Source organism: Phyllostomus discolor, chromosome 7 (assembly GCF_004126475.2).
Source record: "Phyllostomus discolor isolate MPI-MPIP mPhyDis1 chromosome 7, mPhyDis1.pri.v3, whole genome shotgun sequence".
Lineage (NCBI taxonomy): Eukaryota > Metazoa > Chordata > Mammalia > Chiroptera > Phyllostomidae > Phyllostomus > Phyllostomus discolor.
The window spans coordinates 42142270-42162977 of NC_040909.2; the positions used below are offsets into that span (position 1 = coordinate 42142270).

A 20708-nucleotide genomic window follows, 5' to 3' on the forward strand; every position below is an offset into this window, starting at 1 on the left:
CTCATTTTACTGATAAGCTGATACAAAACCTGCCCACAGACACAAAACTAATAGGTGACAGAGTCAGGATTAGAAACATCACTGTCAGTGCCTTAAATGTCACCCCTCTATGAAGCACCCCCTCCTCAGGTCATTAGGTTTCTCCTTTTGTCCTGATAATCTTTTCACATTCTATGAGTATTATGGTATTTACTACATGTAAGGTAATTTATCTCCCTCACAAGACTTGAGATTCTTGGGGATAACATTGGATTCTTACTGTAATACCTGTTTAGCCCTACCTCCCTGTTCTTGCCCTTCAATAAATGGCAACAGAATCCCTGACAACCCTGTTGGCAGTAAGCAACCCTATTCTCCTAGTCACTGCTGTCAGGGTCTGGGAGAACACTTGACCAAGACTATGTCAATCAGATTCTCTCTTCTAAGAACTGAGAATAAAGAGCTAGAAGCCCTAGGCAATATGAAGCTGGTCATTTGAAATTGGAAATGTGTAAATTTAGATGAGGGCAGCCATTTGCACACATGAGCAGAGAAAAGAGCCCACAAACTCCCAGGAGAGACAAAAGTGACTGTCTAGGTTTAAAAGGTAGTTTTCTAAGATCTGGTTCCTCTCCTTCTTGACACATGGCCTTCAGTTTTCTGTGGATTCTCTAAGATTTTCCAATATTTTTCTAATAAACCCCTTTCCCACACCGTCATCATTTAAAAAAAAAATCTTAAACTAGCTTACTTAGGTTTCTAACAGTGGACCCAAAATAATTATTCATCTCCCTGGCTCCTCCACCACAATGCTTGGCAGTAGATAATAAATGTTTGTTGAATGAAGACTACAAACTTTTCTTTAATCAAATGGCCCCAGTTATCTATTATTGTCATCGAACTGATAGGTTCCAATTGTGCTGAACTGTGATTCCATGCGCTGATAGGACTCCTAGGACATGCTGACAGTGATGGTGTATATGGCAGGTGTTTTGCATATGTTTCTGCATTTACTCCTCTGTAACACTCCTTTAAGTCTCCAGAAAAAAAAACAAGAGAAGACAACTTGTCTGAGTGGTAGAAAGAAGGACCCAATATAAAAGCGAATAGGGAAAAGGAGAAAGCAAGCTAGATCTTGCATTTGAAAAGTAGAAAATTCCAGGATGGTTCCTGGGTTGCAGTGATTATACAATTTAAAAATATAAATAAAAGTTCTCTGTGTTCATTTATATATTAGACATTTTTTTAAAAATCTCTGCTTTCATCTGCTTCAGTGACAGAAATGAAACAAAGTAAAATTTGCTCTACTTCCCAATATGTAGTATATTCTTTTTAAACAGAAATGTGGCAACCCCATTCAAGAAGTAGATGAAAACTATCATTCCCATTTTAAAATCAACGAAACTGAGACAGTAATTAAGTAATATTTTCAGGATCACAAAGAATTAACACTGTATATAAGGGAAAGGAACAGATCATTATCAGCTTTTTATCCTATTCTTTACCCACTAAATTCCAACACAGTGCCTCACAAGAAATTCAAGTGTTTTGGAGGTAAACTCGAAACCAAGTTATCACTTTAATCTAGATGGCAAACGCATTCTCTTACCTGAGCATCCCATAGGCAAGAGTAGATCTAAGAGTTGTAGGTCCAAAATGTGTAATATTTCTTCGGTGGAGACTCTCTTCTGTCAATGCAATGCCCACAATGATTTCATTATTGTGGATATTCAAAAGCACCTAAAATACAACAAGATAGAATAAAATGTTTTAGAATTGTACAAATTCTAACTGCACTTATTACCAGGATTTTAAAATTTCAGCCTTTGTTGTTTTTCAACTTTATTATGGAGGTATACTATGTGTATACCCTAAAATACACAAATCTTAAGTATGCAGTGCAGTAATTTTTACCTATATGCACTGTTACTGCCCCCCAGATAAAGATATGCAATATTTCTACCACACCAGAAGGCTCCCCTTTGCCCCTCCCAGTACTTATAAATCTGACCACTTCTACCATATATTAGTTTTGTCTTGTTTTGAACTTCATATAAATGAAACCATATAGTATATACTATTTTCAAATTTTAACATCTATTTTATTCTTTCCTTTTCATTCATTGTGTTTGTAAGTTAGCCATAAACATATTTTCACCAAATTTTTATAATGTATTTTGAATGTAAACATATTTTGAATGTCTATGGGTTTAATGCACATTTTTTAAAATTTTAACTTTTGTTTATACATTTGCCTTACCACCTATTATTTTCTTAATATTTTTTAAAACTTGACTCAATGTCTGTGAAATGTTTTTATGTCCTAGTTATAGTTTTTCTAACATAATTAAATAGAAACTATTCAAATAAAGAAAGTAGAAAAAAACTATTCTCCAATCTTCTACTTAAAATTTCCTCATCAGGACCTTAGCAATAGCAGGTGCCATTTACCTAGCTACATGCAAGCCAGTGTTCTACACACCCAACATGCATTACCTCATTTCATATTCACACCATCTGAGCTAGGTAATACTACCCCCTTTTACAGATGAGATTGAGCCACAAAGATGTCTGTTACTTGCCCATTCATAAGCCTTGTAAAATTGGATCTGAACCCAGGTCGTCTGGCTTCAGTATCTGAACCCCCTGGTAACTTTTGGACACTACTGTTCTAGTTAGCATATTCATTTTCATAATAGCTGTTATGAGGAAAAAAAGAAATGGGGAATTGTTCCTCTGATTTGATATGCAATAAAGGAAAAACTTACAGAGAGAATAAGTGACTTGCCCCAGAGGCGAGTGTCCCAAAGGCAACAGAAAATGACTTCTTGATAAAAACATCAGCTGCTAGGGGCCTTTTAAGCTGTCAGAGATTTAAAGACAACTTAGTGTGGTCCACATGTGAATTACCTGTGTAGTAGGCAATTGACACTAAGGATGCTAAAATCTAGCAGAATTTAAGAAAGAGGAGAGCTGTCTCTAGGATGGGTATTAGCAATGATGTCCTGATTTTAGGAGGTCAAGGTTTGTTTTAAAAATGTATTCTGGGGAACATCTGACATGTTGTTCCCAGGTACATGTCAGTTCTGCTCAAATAAACTCTTATAAAAACTCTCCTTCTCTCTCTCTCTCAAAAAAAAAAAAAAGAAAAGAAATATACTCTACTTTTTTTAGTAGCAAACCTCTACAATCAAGACACACAAAACAAAAAAATTTTTTTAAGCCTGGTTGAATTTTATAATCTGAAAGTCCATGTAATGTTGTAAAAAGTACTAAGTTAGAAATTAGAAAGCTCAAGTCTTAACAGTTCCCATCTATTTAACAGTTTATTCCATCAAATACTTAAAATGTAGCTCTGTGGCCTCAGTTTAATTATCTATAAGACTGGGTTAGTCTAAAAATTCTATACATCTATGACAGCCTTCTTAAATCATCAAAGTCAGAGTTTGTACCTACCTCCACATCAAAGTTGGTCATATCAGCCTTCCATTTAAAATAATCTTGAACAGCACCCCCAAAATCTCTTGCGGCTTCATTAGAGGAAAAACAGTGTTTCTCTCCTGCCCTGTTGCATGTGACTCTAAACTTCAGCACTTCAGGACTAGTTTCTTCTTTTGAGCTCTCATCAGTCTCATCTTTGCAAGATGCCAAATCATCACCTACTAATGTTGATATCTCTTCTTTGATGGCTGGCTTTTCATAGTAGTCTAAAATATGTGAATCTAAGGCATTGTTAGTGAACTCTTTTTTAACATCTTTCTCATCTCTTTTGTCTCCTTGTCCATTATCAATCTTCTCTTTACTTGAATTCTGATTTATCTTTTTGTGTTTTGTTTTTTTCTTCTTGAAATTGGTGTTAATTTTCCATACTTTTAAAGGGTCTGACCATGAAAGCTTCCCAGCCAATTCTTCAAAATCCTTTAGGACTTCTTCCTGTAAGAGACAAAGAAAGAAATCCATTCACTTCTCACCACTTTAATTGAAAAATAAACTCTTACTTTTTCTACAGATGACATTAATTGTTATTTTGGGAATAGGAGAGGTGCAAAACAAGAGTCTATAAAATATTGGCTGTAATGAAAAGATAAAAGTCTCATTTAAAATTAGGTTGTATACAAATTAAGCCACTAAGAATAACACAAGATTGAATGGTAGATTAAAAGTTGGGGTTCAAGATTAAAATGTGAACAATAAAAAACTAAAAATAGTGGTTACCTCTAACAAGGGGGAGTGGGGAGATGAAGGACAGGGAGAGAGGGCAACTTACCTCTTACTGATTGACTACCCTTTGAATTTTATGCTGTGTGTACATATTGACTATTTTTTAAAAAAGATTTTATTTACTTTCAGAGACAGGGGAAGGGAGAAAGAGAGGGAGAGAAACATCAATGTGTGAGAGATACATTGATCAGTTGCCTCTCATGTGCCCCCAACTGGGGGTCTGGCCTGCAACCCAGGCATGTGCCCTGACTGGGAACTGAACCGGTAACACTTTGGTTTGCAGACCGGCACTCAATCCACTGAGCCACACCAGTGAGGGCTTGACTATTTTTTAAAAGAAAAAAAAAAAACCATTATCAGTTAAAAATGTACTTATACAATTTCTAAATAGTATCTAGAGCCATCTTTTTAAAAAATAAATCTGATCATGCCCCTCCCTTGCTTAGAGCCCATCAATAGCTTCCCACAGCACCTAAAAAATGTAAATTCCTTAAAAAGGCCAACATAATCTGACTCCGGACTACTTCTCACACATCACTTTAGGGTCATTCTCTTCCTCACTTCCTCTGCTTAGAAGATAATTCGGTTCACATGGTCTCTTTGCACTGCTAGCTCCCTCATTTAATAGCAATTTAAAAGGACTATCCTCTGAGAGATCTACTCTACTTACAATAGTCCTCTCAAGTCATTCTCTTCCCATTTTATTTTCTTTACAGAACTTAGCATTATCTAAAGTTACTAGGTCTATGCATTGCTCACTAACAAGGCTCCTCCCAGAAGGTAACTGGGAATGAAATGACCTTACCTGTCTGGACCATTGCTATAAGCTACATGCTTAGAAAAGTACCTGGCACACAAAAGGTACTTAACAAACAGATGTTGGAAAATGTGATTAAATGTTAAAATGGGTGTTACAGAATCATGCTGTCCAATTCAGCAGCCACCAGCAACATGTAGCTATTGATATTTCAATGATTTAAAATTAAAATTCAGTTTATCAGTCACAATAGCCACATTTCACACACCGGTAGCCAGAGGCTACCATGGTGGACAGCATAGACACAGAATATTTCCATTAGACAGCTCTACTGCAGAGTGCTGGTAGATAGTACATGTTACTGACCATCAAAGCAGAACAAAATCAGTGCTGGCTAATAAAACTGAGGCTTGAAAATGTAAGTGAGTAAAGGTTTTGATACTACTTGAAACCTGATAAAATAATGGTAAATTTGGGTTTGGCAAATGCAATTCTATTCAAAAATAACTTTCCTAAAAAGGGCATCTAGGGTTGACACGGTAGAATAACACTGGTACAGCGCCTTTTTTTCTTCAGAAACCCTTCTAAAAGAAAAAAAAAAAAAACAACAGAAATACCAATTCTATCTTAATAGAATCTACATGGTATCTATAACCTTGAACCATGACATGAGAATTCTAACATAAGAATTTTCAAGTGCAGTGAATGTCAAACAGGTACAGGAAGACAGAATGCCTACTGACCTCAAATAAAGGGTAGAGCAGTCTGCAGTGTAGTAGCAAATAAACTCTTCTTTTGGAAATAGTAGGGAAGAAGTATGTGCACTGGTCTTCATTTGTACCAAGAAGAAGCAGGGGAGAGAAAGGGAGACTGAACAAGGAATCTGATGGATAAGTTATATTGGCTGGAAAGAGTACACTGGTGAGGTAGACTTGGGGAGAATACTCTACATGTAAATAACCCTGAAGTTGCTGATCTCTTCAGGCTAAGGATACGTAATGGTTAAAAGAATTTGCTTAATGGTACAGAAATTATATCTCAGGAAAGCTATTTTTTAAAAAGAAGGAAGAAGAGACTCATTCGTCCATAGCCCTTTGTCAGAAGGAACTTCACAGTGAACCAGAGGGATTTCTTGCTGGCCTGAGCAGTTCTTGGCTTCTATCAGGAGAACCTTAACAAGAGGAACTCCCTTGTTCAAAGACGAGCAATTATCAAAAGTTATCAGCACAAGATTTATAGAAACACAAAAAAAGGAAAAAGGAGGAAAGGAACAGAAAAACAAACAGACCAAAAATACCCCCCCCAAAACAAAAACTGACCAGAAAGACAATGCCAAAGAGCAGCAGAAGGTTATGATCAAACACATTGACATGGCATCAAAAAATGTAGTAAGGACAGACCTTTGTAAAAATGAGAGTTCAAGGCACAGATAGAAAAGTAGAAAGATGAGGTGAGGCACCAGAAGAAGAAAAAGCAGTTTGCAAAACTCAAAGAAAAATAAGTCACAGATGTTAGCCTTTAAAAAATGGGCTATAGCCCTGGCTGGCGTAGCTCAGTGGATTGAGCGCTGCAAACCAAAGTGTCGCAGGTTCGATTCCCAGTCAGGGTACATGGCTGGGTTGTAGGCCATGACCCCCAGCAACCGCACATTGTGTCTCTTTCTTTCTCTTTCTCCCTCCCTTCCCTCTCTAAAAAATAAATAAATAAAACCTTAAAAAAAAAAGTAAAAAAAAAAAAAGGGGCTATATGCCCTGGGTGGTATGGCGCAGTGGATTGAGGGCCAGCTTGCAAACCAAAGTGTCACTGGTTCAATTCCCAGTTGGAGCACATGCCTGAGTTGCAGGCCAGGTTCCCAGTAGGGTGTGCTCAAGAGGCAACCAAACATTGATGTTTCCCTTCCTCTCTTTCTCCCTCTCTTCCCCTCTCTAAAAAAAATAAATAAAATCTTTAAAAAAAAAGGTTATAAACTCATGATATCATCTGAATACTTAACAGCACCCATTAAAATGCTTAAACTAATAGGCTTTTAATAAGATAGGGGAAATTATAATATTACAAAGACTAAAATTGATGGTCAACAGGATAAATGTTAGAAGCAAATGTTTAAAAGCAAGGTTTTACCAGGCCACGTTACAATTTAAGTCCACAAAGTGAAGAGCTTAACAATTTTTCATTGTCACACACAAAATAAGTTGCCCATGCACACATCTGAAAATCCACCTGAACACTTGCTGCTCTTCTTTTGGGACTTGACCAGCAACCTCTTTTGTATTTCCTCACAAAGCAACACTAAAAAGCTGGCTCACAAAGAACTGTTCCATAATATCAAATTCACCTCTAATCAGAGATCCAAAACACTAAAATAATGCAAATTCTAAGGTGGAAAAAATGTAGGAATTGAAAAGAATATTAATAATGCCCTAAGTTAGAGGCAAGAACTTAATTTAAACTTTTATTTTTATGTATTGATTTTAGAGAGAGGAAGGGGGAGACAGAGAGAGAGAGAGAGAGAGAGAGAGAGAGAGAGAGACACTGATTTTTGTTGTTCCATTTATTTATGCATTCACTGGTTGCTTCTTGTATAGGCCCTTACTGGGGATCAGACCCACAACCTTGGTGTATTGAAAAGCTGCTCTAACCAATGGAGCTACCAGCCAGAGCCAAGAATTTAAAAATTAAAAAAAAAACCTTAATGGTTTTTAAAACGTCTGTTAACATTTAGTCATGGCTATTAAAATTTTGAAATACTTAGCAGCAAAAATTATCAGTACCTGCGTATTATTTACCAGTTTCACAGATATAATTCAGTTGGCAATGACTATCAGAAGTCTAAAGGGTTATACTAGTGTTGAAAGTTACACTTTTGGTTATTAAAATTTTAATCTATTTTCAGTCTGAATTCTTTTAGGTCTGGTTTTATTTTTTCTAGGCTGTGGGTTCATACCACTTTGATTGGTTTTTGAGTAATGTTTTGGAAATCAACCTTTTGCCAACAAATAAAAATGAGAATTAAGCAGCATAACAGTTTTTAAAAACAGGTTATTTCCCATATAGGCAATAAAATTAACCAAAAAAAGTTTTCAAGCATTTGATTCTGGAAACCTGACCAAAAAGCAATGTGGAAAAACACTAAAGCCTTACTGAGATCTATTTTCAACCTTCAGCTTAGGCAGCATCTCAATATTTATGAATCAGATGCTAAATACAAGTTGGAGACAAAACTGTTGTCCTAACAACTGAAGGAATATTTAGATATTACTTTGGCTTTACTTCAAAAAAATGAAGCTAGAGAAAAAAAACAGGCAAAAGCAGGATGGTGAAGGAAAGTGTTATTTGTAGATGATACCAACTGTCACTTGCTCTTTGGTTCAGTCAGGAAGCAATTCTATTTTGAAACCATATATATCAGCAAAGTTAATCTAAGGTATGTATCTTTTGTAAGAAAGTCAAACAATCTGTTTTCTTATAAATTTTGATGTTTTCAATATTGATTTTTTTACAGATTTTATTTATTTATTTTTACAGAGAGGGGAAGGACAGGAGAAAGAGAGGGAGAGAAACAGCAATGTGTGGTTGCCTGTCACATGCCCCATGCTGGGGACCTGGCTGGCAGCCCAGGCATGTGCCCTGACTGGGAATCGAACCTGTGACCCTTTGGTTCACAGTCCCGCGCTCAATCTACTGAGCCACACCAGCCAGGGCTTAATGCTGATTTTTAAATTTTATTATTCTTTCATCTTTTAAAAAAATAAGGTGTAATTGACATAACATTTTAGTTTCAGGTGTACACTACAGTGATTCAGTATCTGCGTACATTGTGAAATGATCACCACAGTATGTCTAGTTAACATTTGCCACAATATATCATGACAAAATTTTTTTTTCACGTATTGAGAACTTTTAAGATTACCCTCTTAGACATTTGCAAATATGCTACACAGTAATACGAACTATAGTTGCCATGCTTTATGCTGCATCCTCATGACTGACTAATTTTTATACCTGGAAGTTTGTACCTTTTGGCACCCTCCACCCATTTTGCCCACTCTCTACCCCCTGCAATACTGATTTTTAAAAACAACTTGAAAAAAGCTGACTGTCAACAAATCTCTGGATTTTATTGTAAAAGACTACCAGTATTCTATATTGTAAAAGCAGCAGTAATGCTAAATGATAGACAGAATGTGTAAAGTAGAAATAATTTCTTTGGGGATGATGGCTGAAAATCAGCTACTATGTTTGGTTGGGATAGCTCACCTTTGTTTCTTTGAACTGGTAATCTTTAAACTCCTGAACAACCACAAATAAATTATCAACTGATCTCAGACAATGAACCTGGTAAGGGAAAAAAATGTTAGGAACAAATTTCTGAGAATGCATTTGAATCACAAACTACTGACATTTAAATATAAAAATTAGGTAGAAGACTTAAAAAATATATTGTTTTTAAATACTCATCCAAGAATATGCTCATTGATTCTAGAGAGAAAGGAGAGGAGAGAAACATTGATCGACTGCCTCCTGTACATGCCCCAATTCAAACCTGCAACCTAGGTATGTGTCCTGATTGGGGATGGAACCCACACCGTTTGATATGTGGGATGATGCTCCAGCTGAGCCAGCCACCTGGCCAGGGCTAGGTACAAAGACTTTAAAGCAGCTAATGTGGTCCTGGCTGGCATGGCTCAGTTGTTTGAAGCATCACCCCATAAGCAAAAGGTTGCCAGTTCAATTCCCTATCAGGGCACATGCCCGGTTGCAGGCCCAATCCCCTGTTGGGGCACGTGCAGAAGGTGACCGAACTGTGCAGAAGCACATCGATGTGCTCACATCGATGTTTCTCTCTCTCTCTCCCTCCCTTCTCTCTTGAATAAGAATAAAATAAACCTTTAAAAAAATTAAAATAAAGCAGCTAATATGGTAGTCCCCCTCCTTTTTAATTCTTACCTGGGATATGATTTCATTGAATTTTTAGAGGGACGGAGAGAGGGGAAGGGAGAGAAACACTGATGTGAGAGAGAAACACAGATAGGCTGCCTCATGTATGTGCCCCAACCCAGGATCGAACATGCAACCCAGGTATGTGCCCTGACTGGGAATCATACCCGTATCCTTTTGGTGTATGGGACAACAGTCCAACCAACTGAACCACCTGGCTAGGTAGTCTCTTATCTGTGGTTTTAGTTACACATGGTCAACCACTGCCTGAAAATGTTACATGGAAGAAATAAAGAATTCTTAAGTTTTAAACTGTAGGCTATTCTGAGTAGCTTGATGAAATCTCGTGCCATCCTATTCAGGACAATAAGTCATCCCTTTGTTTACTATATCCATGCTGTATATGTTACCCACCCATTAGTCACTTAGTAGCATGTCATGGCATCACACTGCTTGTGTTCAATTAACCATTATTTCACTTAAGGCGGGCCCTAAAGTGCAAGTGGTAATGCTGGCAATTTGGCTATGCCAAAGAGAAGCTGTCAAGTGCTTTCTTTAAGTAAAAAGCTGAAAGTTGACGACTGAATAAGGAAAGAAAAAAACTGTAGGCTGAGGCTGCTAAGATATAGGACAAAAATCAATCTTCACCCTGACCAGTGTGGCTCAATGGGTTGGGCATCATCCAATGAATTGAAAGGTCACTGGTTCCATTCCTGGTCAGGGCACATACATGGGTTGTAGTTTTGGTTCCTGTTCAGGGTGCGTTCAAGAGGCAATGGATCAATGTTTCTCTCTTACATCGATGTCTCTCTCCCTCTCTTTCTTCCTCCATTCCCCCCCACTCTAAAAATAAAAAAGTAAAATCTTTTTTAAAAAATCAATCTTATACCCATGAAATTATCTAATTCATAAATTAAACTTTATCATAGGTATACATGTATAGACAAAATAGTTTATATAGGGCTCAGTACTACCTGCAGTTTCAGGTATCAACTGGAGGTCCTGGAACATATCTCCATGGATGGGGATAGTCTCCTGTACCTATAATTTATATTTAAAAATTTTCTCCATATCCCCAGTTTCCTATCTTTTGGTTATCTATCAGTTTCTATTCCCTAGATAAAAGGAAGGAGGACTGGTGGAAAGATACAAGCTTAGTGTGTTATGTAGGTAACACAGGTTTGGGGGAGAAGGGAAAAACAAAGATAAAGTAAGGCTCTATCGTATTTCTCTCACAGCTCTCTGGGGTACACTGTACAGTGCAGTGGTTAAGAGAACAGGGTTTGAGCTCCAGCTTTATGATTACTAGCTGAGCAGCCCTGGGCATATTACTCATTACTAAGCCTAATAACAATGCCTATCTTCACAAAACTACAGAGTTTACTCACTAAAACACTGGATGGGAAATACTTGCATATCAATTCATCCCACATTTTGGGGGGGTATCTACTATATGCTACACATTAAGAGCTTGGGAGACATCATCAATCAATCAATCAATCAATCAACAAGCAAACAAGTAAATATGACAACCCCTGTCCTCATGTTGCTTAAGTGATAATGAGACATAGCTTACCTTTTTATTCTAGTGGGATGGCAGTTTGCTGACTTTCATGTCTCACCTTCTATGTGATTCCTAACTACTTTTGAGCAGGTATTTCTTGATACAGATTTTTTAAAAGAAACCTTGTTTATGCCTCACTCCCCAAGTCTAAACTTCAGCTATATGCTGAAGTAAACAAATTCAAAGATGTGTAGCAGATACCCAGCATTTCTTCATAAATCACACAGAATTCTTCTGGTGAATTCATCCTCAGGAAATATTAGGATCACTTCTAAAAATATGGCAAAGCTACCAAACTGACAAAGCAGTACCCAACAGAAAATGCAACAGAAAATATTCATAACATGACCTATCTAGAAAACTATTTTAAATATTGCTTCATTCAAACCTGAGCCAGACTTTCCACGGAAATATCAAAGTATATCTTGCCCCGGTCTTTGCTGATTTTGCATGATGACCTCAATTTTTCTCTCACTTCATCTGCAGCGGTTTGCTCAAAACCAGTAGGTACAGTGGCTCCAATAGTGACTTGAAGGTGCTCAGACTCACTTCCGGGGCCACTTTCTGTCATTTGTATAGACCTCTGGTTCTCATGCAAGTTCACATCCAGAAGTTGGTTAGTGGCTTCTTGAATGTCAGACATGTTGGCAGTGCTTCCAAGATCCTTAATGTAGTCCCTTTAAAAGCAATATAGAAAAGAAAAAAAAAATCTCCAAACATTATCACTTCATATTTCAACTATAAGTAAAAACATCTGCTTTGGAGGGCTAGAAGAACAAGGCAACACAACTGATGCAGTCATATTCAGTCAGCACACTTGAATCAGTATTCACCAAAAAGGAATGAAAAACATGGGCAAAGATGTAAAATAATGTTATTAGACAAGCAATACAGATACAAAGGGAGAAAAGGAGAAAGAAAAATAAGAGGATTTCCACAGCACGCAATATTTGGTTTGGGATCATCTGTTAATAATACCCATCTCATAACTACACTAGTTAACAATTCAAAAACAGAGGCTACTAGAGCACATTCAAATATATTTCCGCATCTTGGCCTTTTCTAGCTAGCATTTAAGAACCCCGGGCTTCTAAATTTCAGACATGGATTTGAATTCTTGCCTCCACCATTCATAAGTTGAATGAGCTAAACCAAGTTTATTCTCTCGTGCCTCAATTTCCTCATCTGCAAAATAAGAATTAAATAATACCTCTCTCCTAAAGAAGACTTATGTGAAAACAGCATACTGCCAGACCCATGACTAAAACTTACTGATACCTATCTTCCTCCTGTGACGGTGACAGCAATTCATGTGTTTACAAATGATAAGCTGAACATCTACTGAATACAAACATCTGAGTGCCTATTACCAGCCAGGCTCTGGGATCTATGGCTGGGCATCAGGAGAGATCTGTGAAATATTTGAAATAGTAAGCCAATTTCCAGTACCTGAGTATGGGTAGGGTTGGACAGGTGGGAAGTGGAGATCAAAAGCTCTCACTGTATTTTCAAAGGTTTTGCGACCTAAAACACTTAAGTGGGCACCCAGCACCTACACAGTCCTTGTTCTGTACCCGGGACAAGTGACAGTGTCTAGCACTAATAGTCAATTCCTGCCCTTAAAGAGCTCACAATCACTGTGAATAAAACCTGCTTCTAAATAAGGACGCTGAAGCCCATAAACGGTCGTACCCTGCCCATTGACAGAGGTCCAATCAGTGTCGCAGGCTGGACTGAAAACCCAGTCTCCGCACACGCCCCCAGGGCTCTCGTCACAGGAATCCCGGGAGAGGGTAAAGTCCCGGGAGAAGGAGCGAAAAGGACTCCACGACACCAGGCTGAAATCCAGCCTGGCACTAGGCCGAATATCAAGACGAGGGTCACCCCTCCCTCCCAAGTGTTCCACACCCAGGGGCTCCCCTCCGCCGCCCCCCCCCGTTACCTGCTGGCAGCACAGACCCTTCCAGCGCCAGCACGCCGCGGGCCCTACGCGCTCTGGTCACGCAGACGGAAGCCGCCTAGACAGCCCCGGAAACGGAAGTCAGGCGGTGCTGTCACGGAGGCTCTGAGCTAGGGAGGTGCTGGCACTCGGTGGTGGAGAGAGGAACTTAAGCGTAAAGGTCTGTGCACGATGGCAGCGAATATGGTTAATCTGCCCTTGCAGTTGGGGGCGGTATCCTCTGCACGCTGTACCCGCAAAGTTGCGGGCTTCGTCGCCTGTCATCGTGATGGCTAGCATTTATATAGTGCTTAGCCTCGCAAAGCACCGACTAAGTGTTTCACGTGCCTCGTTTCGTCTGTTCCAACAGCTCCTTGATGTGGCCAGGCCATTCCCGTTTTCTCAAAGAGGTTAAATATCTTGACTGAATATCTTGAGAAGGCACAGCACTCTCCAGAGCTGGAATTTGAATTTGGATGGTGGGACCAGCATTCTTGCTCTTAACATCTGAGTTAGCGTTGCTCAAAGTAGCCCCTGAGTTATGTACAGCAGTGCCCCTCCATCCTACCCCCCAACACACACACTTATTCATGGTTTTGTTTTCCACAGTTTTAGTCCCCTTTCATCAACCCTGGTCTGACAATATTATGTGGACAATTCCAGAAATAAACAGAAAATAAGTTTTAAGTTGCATGCTGTTCTAAGTAGCATGATGAAATCTTGTGCTCTTGCTCTGACTGGCCCAGGATATGAAACATTCTTTTGTTCAAGGTATCTACACTATGCATACAATACAATGAGATATCTTGAGAGGGACCACATTCAGATATTTTATTACAGTATATTGTTATAATTATTATATTTTATTATTGGTTACTGTTAATCTCTTACTGTGCCTAACTCAAAAATTAAACTTTATCATGGGTACACATGCATATGAAAATACATAGTGTATATAGGATTTGGTGCTGTCTGTGGTTTCATGCAAATACTAGAGTCTTGAAACATATCCACTGTGGGAAAGGGGGGACTACAAAAATTGCCTTCACTATTTTTGCCCAATTGCACTATTGTTTACTTAATATTTTAAAAATATCTTATTTTTAAGTTATTTTAGAAAGTTATTATTTACAAGTTATTTTAGAAAGAAAACTTAAAGCTCAACAACAGAAAGATAACCCAATTTAAAAATGGTTGAAGGCTTGACTAGTTCTCTAAAGAAGGTACACACATGGCCAATAATCACATGAAAAGAGGCTCAACATCACTACTCATTAGGGAAATACAAATTAAAACCACAATGAAATATGTATTTGAGTGGCTAAATTAAAAAAAAACCCAAACAGACAATTCCAAGTTCCAGTGAGGATGTGGAGTGATGGAACATTTATACATTGCTGGTGGAATGCTTTTAAAATGGTACAGCCACTTTGGAAAACAATTTGGCCTTTCCTCAAGAAGTTAAACATGGAACTGCCACATGACACAGCAATTTTACTCAGGTATATATCCAAGAGAATTGAAAACATGTTTAAACAAAAATTTATACAAGAATATGTCCAACAGAATTTTTCATAGTAGCTCCAAAGTAGAATCAACCTAAATGTCCATTGGTGAATGAATCAATAAGCAAATGTGATTTATCCATAGCATGCAATGTTAATAGGTGATAAAAAGGGAAAAGAATGATACATGCTGCAACATGGATGAACCTTGAAAATATTACTCTAAGTAAAAAAGCTAGACCAAAAAGATCATATATATGGAAATATATATATATATATACACACACACATTTTCCATTTGTATGAAATATCCAGAGTAAGTAAAACTATAGAGACAAAGTAGATTAGTGGTTGCTTAGGCCCAGGGAAATTGAGGAGATTGGGGATGATAGATAAAGGATATGGGTTTTTTTGTGTGTGTATGTGTGATGAGAACATTCTGGAATTAGATAGTAGTGGTGTTCCACAAAATTGTGAATAGACGAAGAAACGCTGAATTGTACACTTTAAACTATTTCAAATGGTGAATTTTATGGTATATGAATTTTTGTCTCAAAGGAAACTTTAGCCTCATGGGAAACTCCTCTGCATATTTTTCCTCATGTAAAATGCTACTTTGCTCATAAGAGTTATTGCAAGATTTAAATGAGATTAACATGTTAACAGGCACATAATTGAAATAGGTGTTACCCTTAAAAATAAGTACAATAAAAACAAAACAAGGTTATTAAATTCTAACCAAATACTGTTCCCTACACAAGGCTCTTTGTAGTCTCTAAATATAAGGCCCATTCTCTATTCAAAGGGATAAATGATCAAATATTAGGGACAAACTTGCACTAAATGAGACCTCGACAAAATAAGGATTAAAACAAGAATCTTCAAAATTCTCTTCACTTGATTCAGTGTTATTAATGCATACCTTTTTACTGTTTAAAAATTCTCTTCACTTGATTCAGTGTTATTAATGCATACCTTTTTACTGTTTAAAAATTCTCTTCACTTGATTCAGTGTTATTAATGCATACCTTTTTACTGTTTAAAAATCATCTGCATAAAGGGGTCTCACATTTGGGGAAACATTGTTCTAAAGACATGTTATCTACCAGTAGTATCACATTAAGTCTGTTATTTAGCAGAACTTATTAATCATCTGTTACATGCCAGACACTGTTTTAGGCACTGAGGATACAGCAGTGAAAAAAAGTTCCTAAGCCTCTGACTTCCTATTCTAGAGCTTATATTCTAATGGAAAAAAAAAAAAAGAACCCAGACAATACTGAAAATATATATGTAACATTACTGTGATGTTCAGTATTATGGAGAAAAACTAAGTAATATAATATGGGGGGATAGAGGGTGTTGAAGAGATGGAGAGGAATACATACTTAAGTCAGATGGTTAGGAAAGACATCATTTATAAGGTGACAGTGCAGAGCCTGAGTAAAATGAGAGTACAACCCATCGGATGTCTGGGAGAAGAGCATTCTAGGCACAGGTCAGGAACATGTTCATCAGGGGCTAGGAAGAGCCTGGAAGCCAGTATGGCTGGGGAGGAGTGAATGAGGGGGGAGAAGTAAAAGATAAGATGGGGTGGGTACATCAAATAGGCCAGTGTTCTACAAATTATCACTATGATTTACATTTTAAAAGGATCACTCTGGCTCTGGCTGGGTAGTTCAGTTGGTTAGAGCAGTGATTTTTAATCAGTGTGCTATGGCACCAGGGTGTGCCACAAGAATTTTTCAAACATGCAATATCTGACTAGTCAGGGGCACCGACTTCCGACTTCCTTTCCTTTAGATTGTCAGGTAAAAAAAAAAATGACAACAGCCAACACAACAATCGTCATCTGGTATGAATGAATCAAATTATACCTATTTTTTGGTGTGTCATAGAATTTTAGTAATTAGTTTATGAGTGCCACAAGATGAAAAATGTTGAAAATTGCTGTGTTAGAGTGTGATCCTGAGACACTAAGGTTGCAGGTTTGATCCCCAGTCAGAGCACACACAAGAATTAACCAAATAATGCATGAATAAGTGGAAAAACATCCCTCTCTCTCTCTCTCTCTCTCTCTCTCTCTCTCTCTCTCTCTCTCTCTCTCTCTCTCCATCTCTATCTCTCTCTCAATAAATGAAACAAAATAAAGGATCACTATGTCTGCCATGTGGAGGATGGTACTGGACAGGAGTGGAAGCAGTTGCCAGGTCATTTCAGTGGTCCAAATGAGAGATGATGGTGGCTCAAATTAGGATACTAGGAGTAAGAGCAGTGACAATTGTCAAATTCTGGTGTCTTTTTTTTTAAATTAATTTTTTTTTATTTTAATCATTGTTCAAGTACAGTTTTCTCCCTTTTATTCCCATTAAATTCTGGTGTCTTTTGAAGGATGACAGGTCACTGGTGATGGGTTGGATGTAGGTTTGAAAAGAAAGTAAAGAACAAGAAGTTTGAGGGTCAGACCCAGCAAATTGGCTGGTTTACAGTTCTTTATTCAGCAGGGTGATGCATGCTTAAGAACTCCTGCTAAAATGTTACAAAAGAAGTAAAAAATGGACACATTTCCTCTTTAGATTTCGGTTTCTGATTTATTGCAAAGTAATAGTATTTTTAGCTTACATCAGAAAAACCCTGATGATCTGCTGTAAAAATATTGACTAAAGTAGATCCTTGCTCACAAATGCTAGTTTTGGGTAAGTAACATGTACATGTGGAAATGGAAGCTTCTAATTTCTTTCTAATTTGCAGTAGTGTTATATTAAACTAAAGTGACCCCTATATAAACAAGAACTGAATTTGATAATTCTTTTTTTTAAAGATTTTATTTCTTTATTTTTTTACAGAGAGGGGAAAGGAGGGTGAAAAAAAGGGATAGAGACATTAATGCACGAGAGAAACATCAGTTGGTTGCCTCTCTCAGACCCCCAACTGGGGACCTGGCCCACAACCCAGGAATGTGCCTGGACTGGGAATCAATACAGCGACCTTTTGTCCTGAGGCTGGAACTCAGTCCACTGAGCCATACCAGCCAGAGCTGAATTTGATAATTCTTATCAGATATAGTGACACAGATTAGGAACTCAGTAGTTGTTCCCAGGAACCTAGATAATCTATTTTACCCTACTGGTTTTTTATCCTTGTCCATTATTAAGGGTAGAATAAAGTCATGGTTAGAAAGTCCAAAAGTACTGCCATTCCCCAGCCCTCCCTCTTCCTGTGCTCTTCTATCGAGATAAAGATTATTTATTTCTGCCTCTTGTTCACATGTCTTTAAATGATATGCATGTAGTGCTATTTCTTGCTTTTTCAATTTTAGGGATTATTTACACACTCTGTTGTGTAAATAATGAGATTTATTATTACTTGAGATTTAGCCTATTAGCATCTCCATCATCCTATTTCCTTTTCCTTCCCCTCCCATTAAAGGTATAACCCAGTATAAATTGTTCCTCTTTGTTAAGTTGACATATTAAACATCTAGTTCTATCGACTCTAGATAGCATCTCTTACTTCCCCACATTTTAAGATGAAGGTTTTATCAGGACTCCTGGCTTTTCCTCTACCTCTCCTCTCTTCTTTGTATCTCCCCATCCACTTTGTTAAAAGAGCATTCCACTTGGCAGGTTGGATTCCTGTGGGATGTAATTGTAAGAAGGGATGTCCCTACATCTGCTTCTCATGCAAGATGCTACTGAAATTCCATCTCCCTCAAGGAAACCTTTTGGGACTTCATTGGGAAAGGAGAGATGTGTCTACAGTCCTATTAAAGGAATGATAGCCTACCAGTCCATGAACTCAACTCAGTCAACCTTTGGCCTATTGGGAGTTAACAGCTAGAGGGGGAAACAATCGGCTTTGGACATGCCCTAAACAACCTGAGGTTTATTTACTTTTCCCATGCCTTTTTAAGCCAAAGGCTATAAAAGTGCTTTAGTAATATAACTCCTGTGAGAGCTCTCCCATAAAGTTAGTGACATCACAATGAATTTTCAAGGGAGTGTATGTGAAATTTATTGTTCACCTTGAACTTCATGTGGATTACTAAAGTTCAATTAAGAGCAACTCATTTGAAAGGAACTGCATCTTGAATGTAATTGAGATTACCAGGGGGAAGAAGGAAGTGAGCTGGGGAGTGAAACACCCCTGCCACCTAGTGGTTACTGATTCTGAAACATTAGTTTTTATTTTTTTAGAATCAGACCCACCTGTAATATTAGTGATTGCTTTTCAAAATATTTTATTGGTTATGCTGTTTCAGTTGTCCCACTTTTCCCTCCTTTGCCCCTCTCCCCGCAGCCCACCCTCCACTTCTATAATTAGTCCCCACAACGTTGTCCATGGGTCCTTCATTATGCTCTTTGACCACTCCCTTCACTTTCTTTCAATCAGTCCCTACCTCCCCCTTCCCCTCTTACAAATGTCAGTCTATCCCCTGATTCTATGCTTCTGGTTCTCTTTTGCTTATTAGTTTATTTTTTTCATTAGTTTCCTCTTATAAGTGAGATCATACAGTGTTTTTTTTTTCTACTGACTGGTTTATTTCATTTAGCATAATAGTCTCCAGTTCCATCCATGCTGTTGCAATGGAATACTATGTATCAAAAAGAAGGAATTGAAACAATGTAGTTCTTTCAAAGCACAGACAACAGAAAAGGAACTGAGTAAGTACAGGAACAAGGCAATGTCCTGAGCAAAGAGGGACCACAGTGAGTCAGAACCCTCAGTAGTGGTCAGTGAAGCAGCATGGGACGAGAAGCAAAGCAGAAGCATGGCCAGCAAGGACAATGATGATTAAGTCATATAGACTCAGGGTCATTGGTCAGCAACAGCCCTGCAGGCCATGGTCTTGGGACTGCAGTACTGCTTGATTGAGGGTAAACTAACCAGGATACTCAGGGGACACGAAAGTAATTAATGTCTATGGAGCATGTACTCTTTCCAGGTAGTGCTTTACCTGCATTATTCTCAGAATAGTCATGTGGGGCAAATGTTCTCTGTACTATTCTATAGCTGATGAACTTGAGGCTAACTAGCTCAAAGTCATATAACTCATGAGACCTAGAGTCAAGATTGGTATGAAGGTGATTTGACCCCAGGGTCTGAGCTCTTAACTACTATGCTTTCCTGTCTCCCTCAGCGAGAGGGAACATGAGGTCAACCACTCTAACTCTACTGACCCTTATATTGAGGGATGGTTGTGAATTGGAACTTTAAGGTGGTTGAGACCTAGTCCTAGATCTGTCACCTACTTGCAGGAAGATTTAACATTTCAGGAACTACATTTCCTTAATTGTGAAATGGATAAAGTGGAACCTACTAAGTTGCTGTGAAGATTCATTGAGATAATGTATAGTGTTTGGCACATGGCAAATGAAATGTGCCAGATGGTTGCCAACAGTTTTGCTTATCGTTCTTAAGTACCATTCCTCCTCCCCAAAAGAGGTGGAATTTATATTTTTTATAATCTGGGCTGGGCTTTTAAGCCTTACTTTGACAATTCAGTAATGTGGCAGATGTGTCATTGGCCAGTTCCAAGCCTAGGTCTTAAGAGGCCTGGCAGCTTCCATTTTTGCTCTCTTGGACCACTTGTGCCAGTATAAAGAAGCCCAGCAAAGACACTGAAATAGGGGATAGTCTGACAGTGACCAGAGGGGAGAGAAGAGGGAATTTCAGGGGGGAATGGGTAGGGTTTACAGGAACAAATTCAGAGGACACATGGACAAAAACTAGGGGTGGGGGGTAATGGGGGGGAAGGGCGGAGGGTTGGGTGGGTGGGCTGGAATGGGAGTAGGGGGGAGAAAA

At 38.2% G+C, this 20708-nt stretch overlaps 1 protein-coding gene across 1 annotated transcript in view; it reads right to left on the minus strand.

Annotated features, from left to right (window-relative positions):
* Window positions 1-13471, minus strand: part of THUMPD3 (THUMP domain containing 3) — a 28491-nt gene extending 15020 nt beyond the window's left edge. Inside the window, exons 1-5 of the mRNA XM_028518162.2 lie at window positions 13402-13471; window positions 11848-12136; window positions 9215-9292; window positions 3436-3912; window positions 1589-1719 (exon numbers count right to left, since the gene is read on the minus strand). Coding sequence (XP_028373963.1) covers window positions 1589-1719; window positions 3436-3912; window positions 9215-9292; window positions 11848-12102 — 941 coding nt within the window. The 5' untranslated portion in view covers window positions 12103-12136; window positions 13402-13471. The remainder of the gene's footprint in view (window positions 1-1588; window positions 1720-3435; window positions 3913-9214; window positions 9293-11847; window positions 12137-13401) is intronic.
* Between the last annotated feature and the right edge of the window lie 7237 nt (window positions 13472-20708).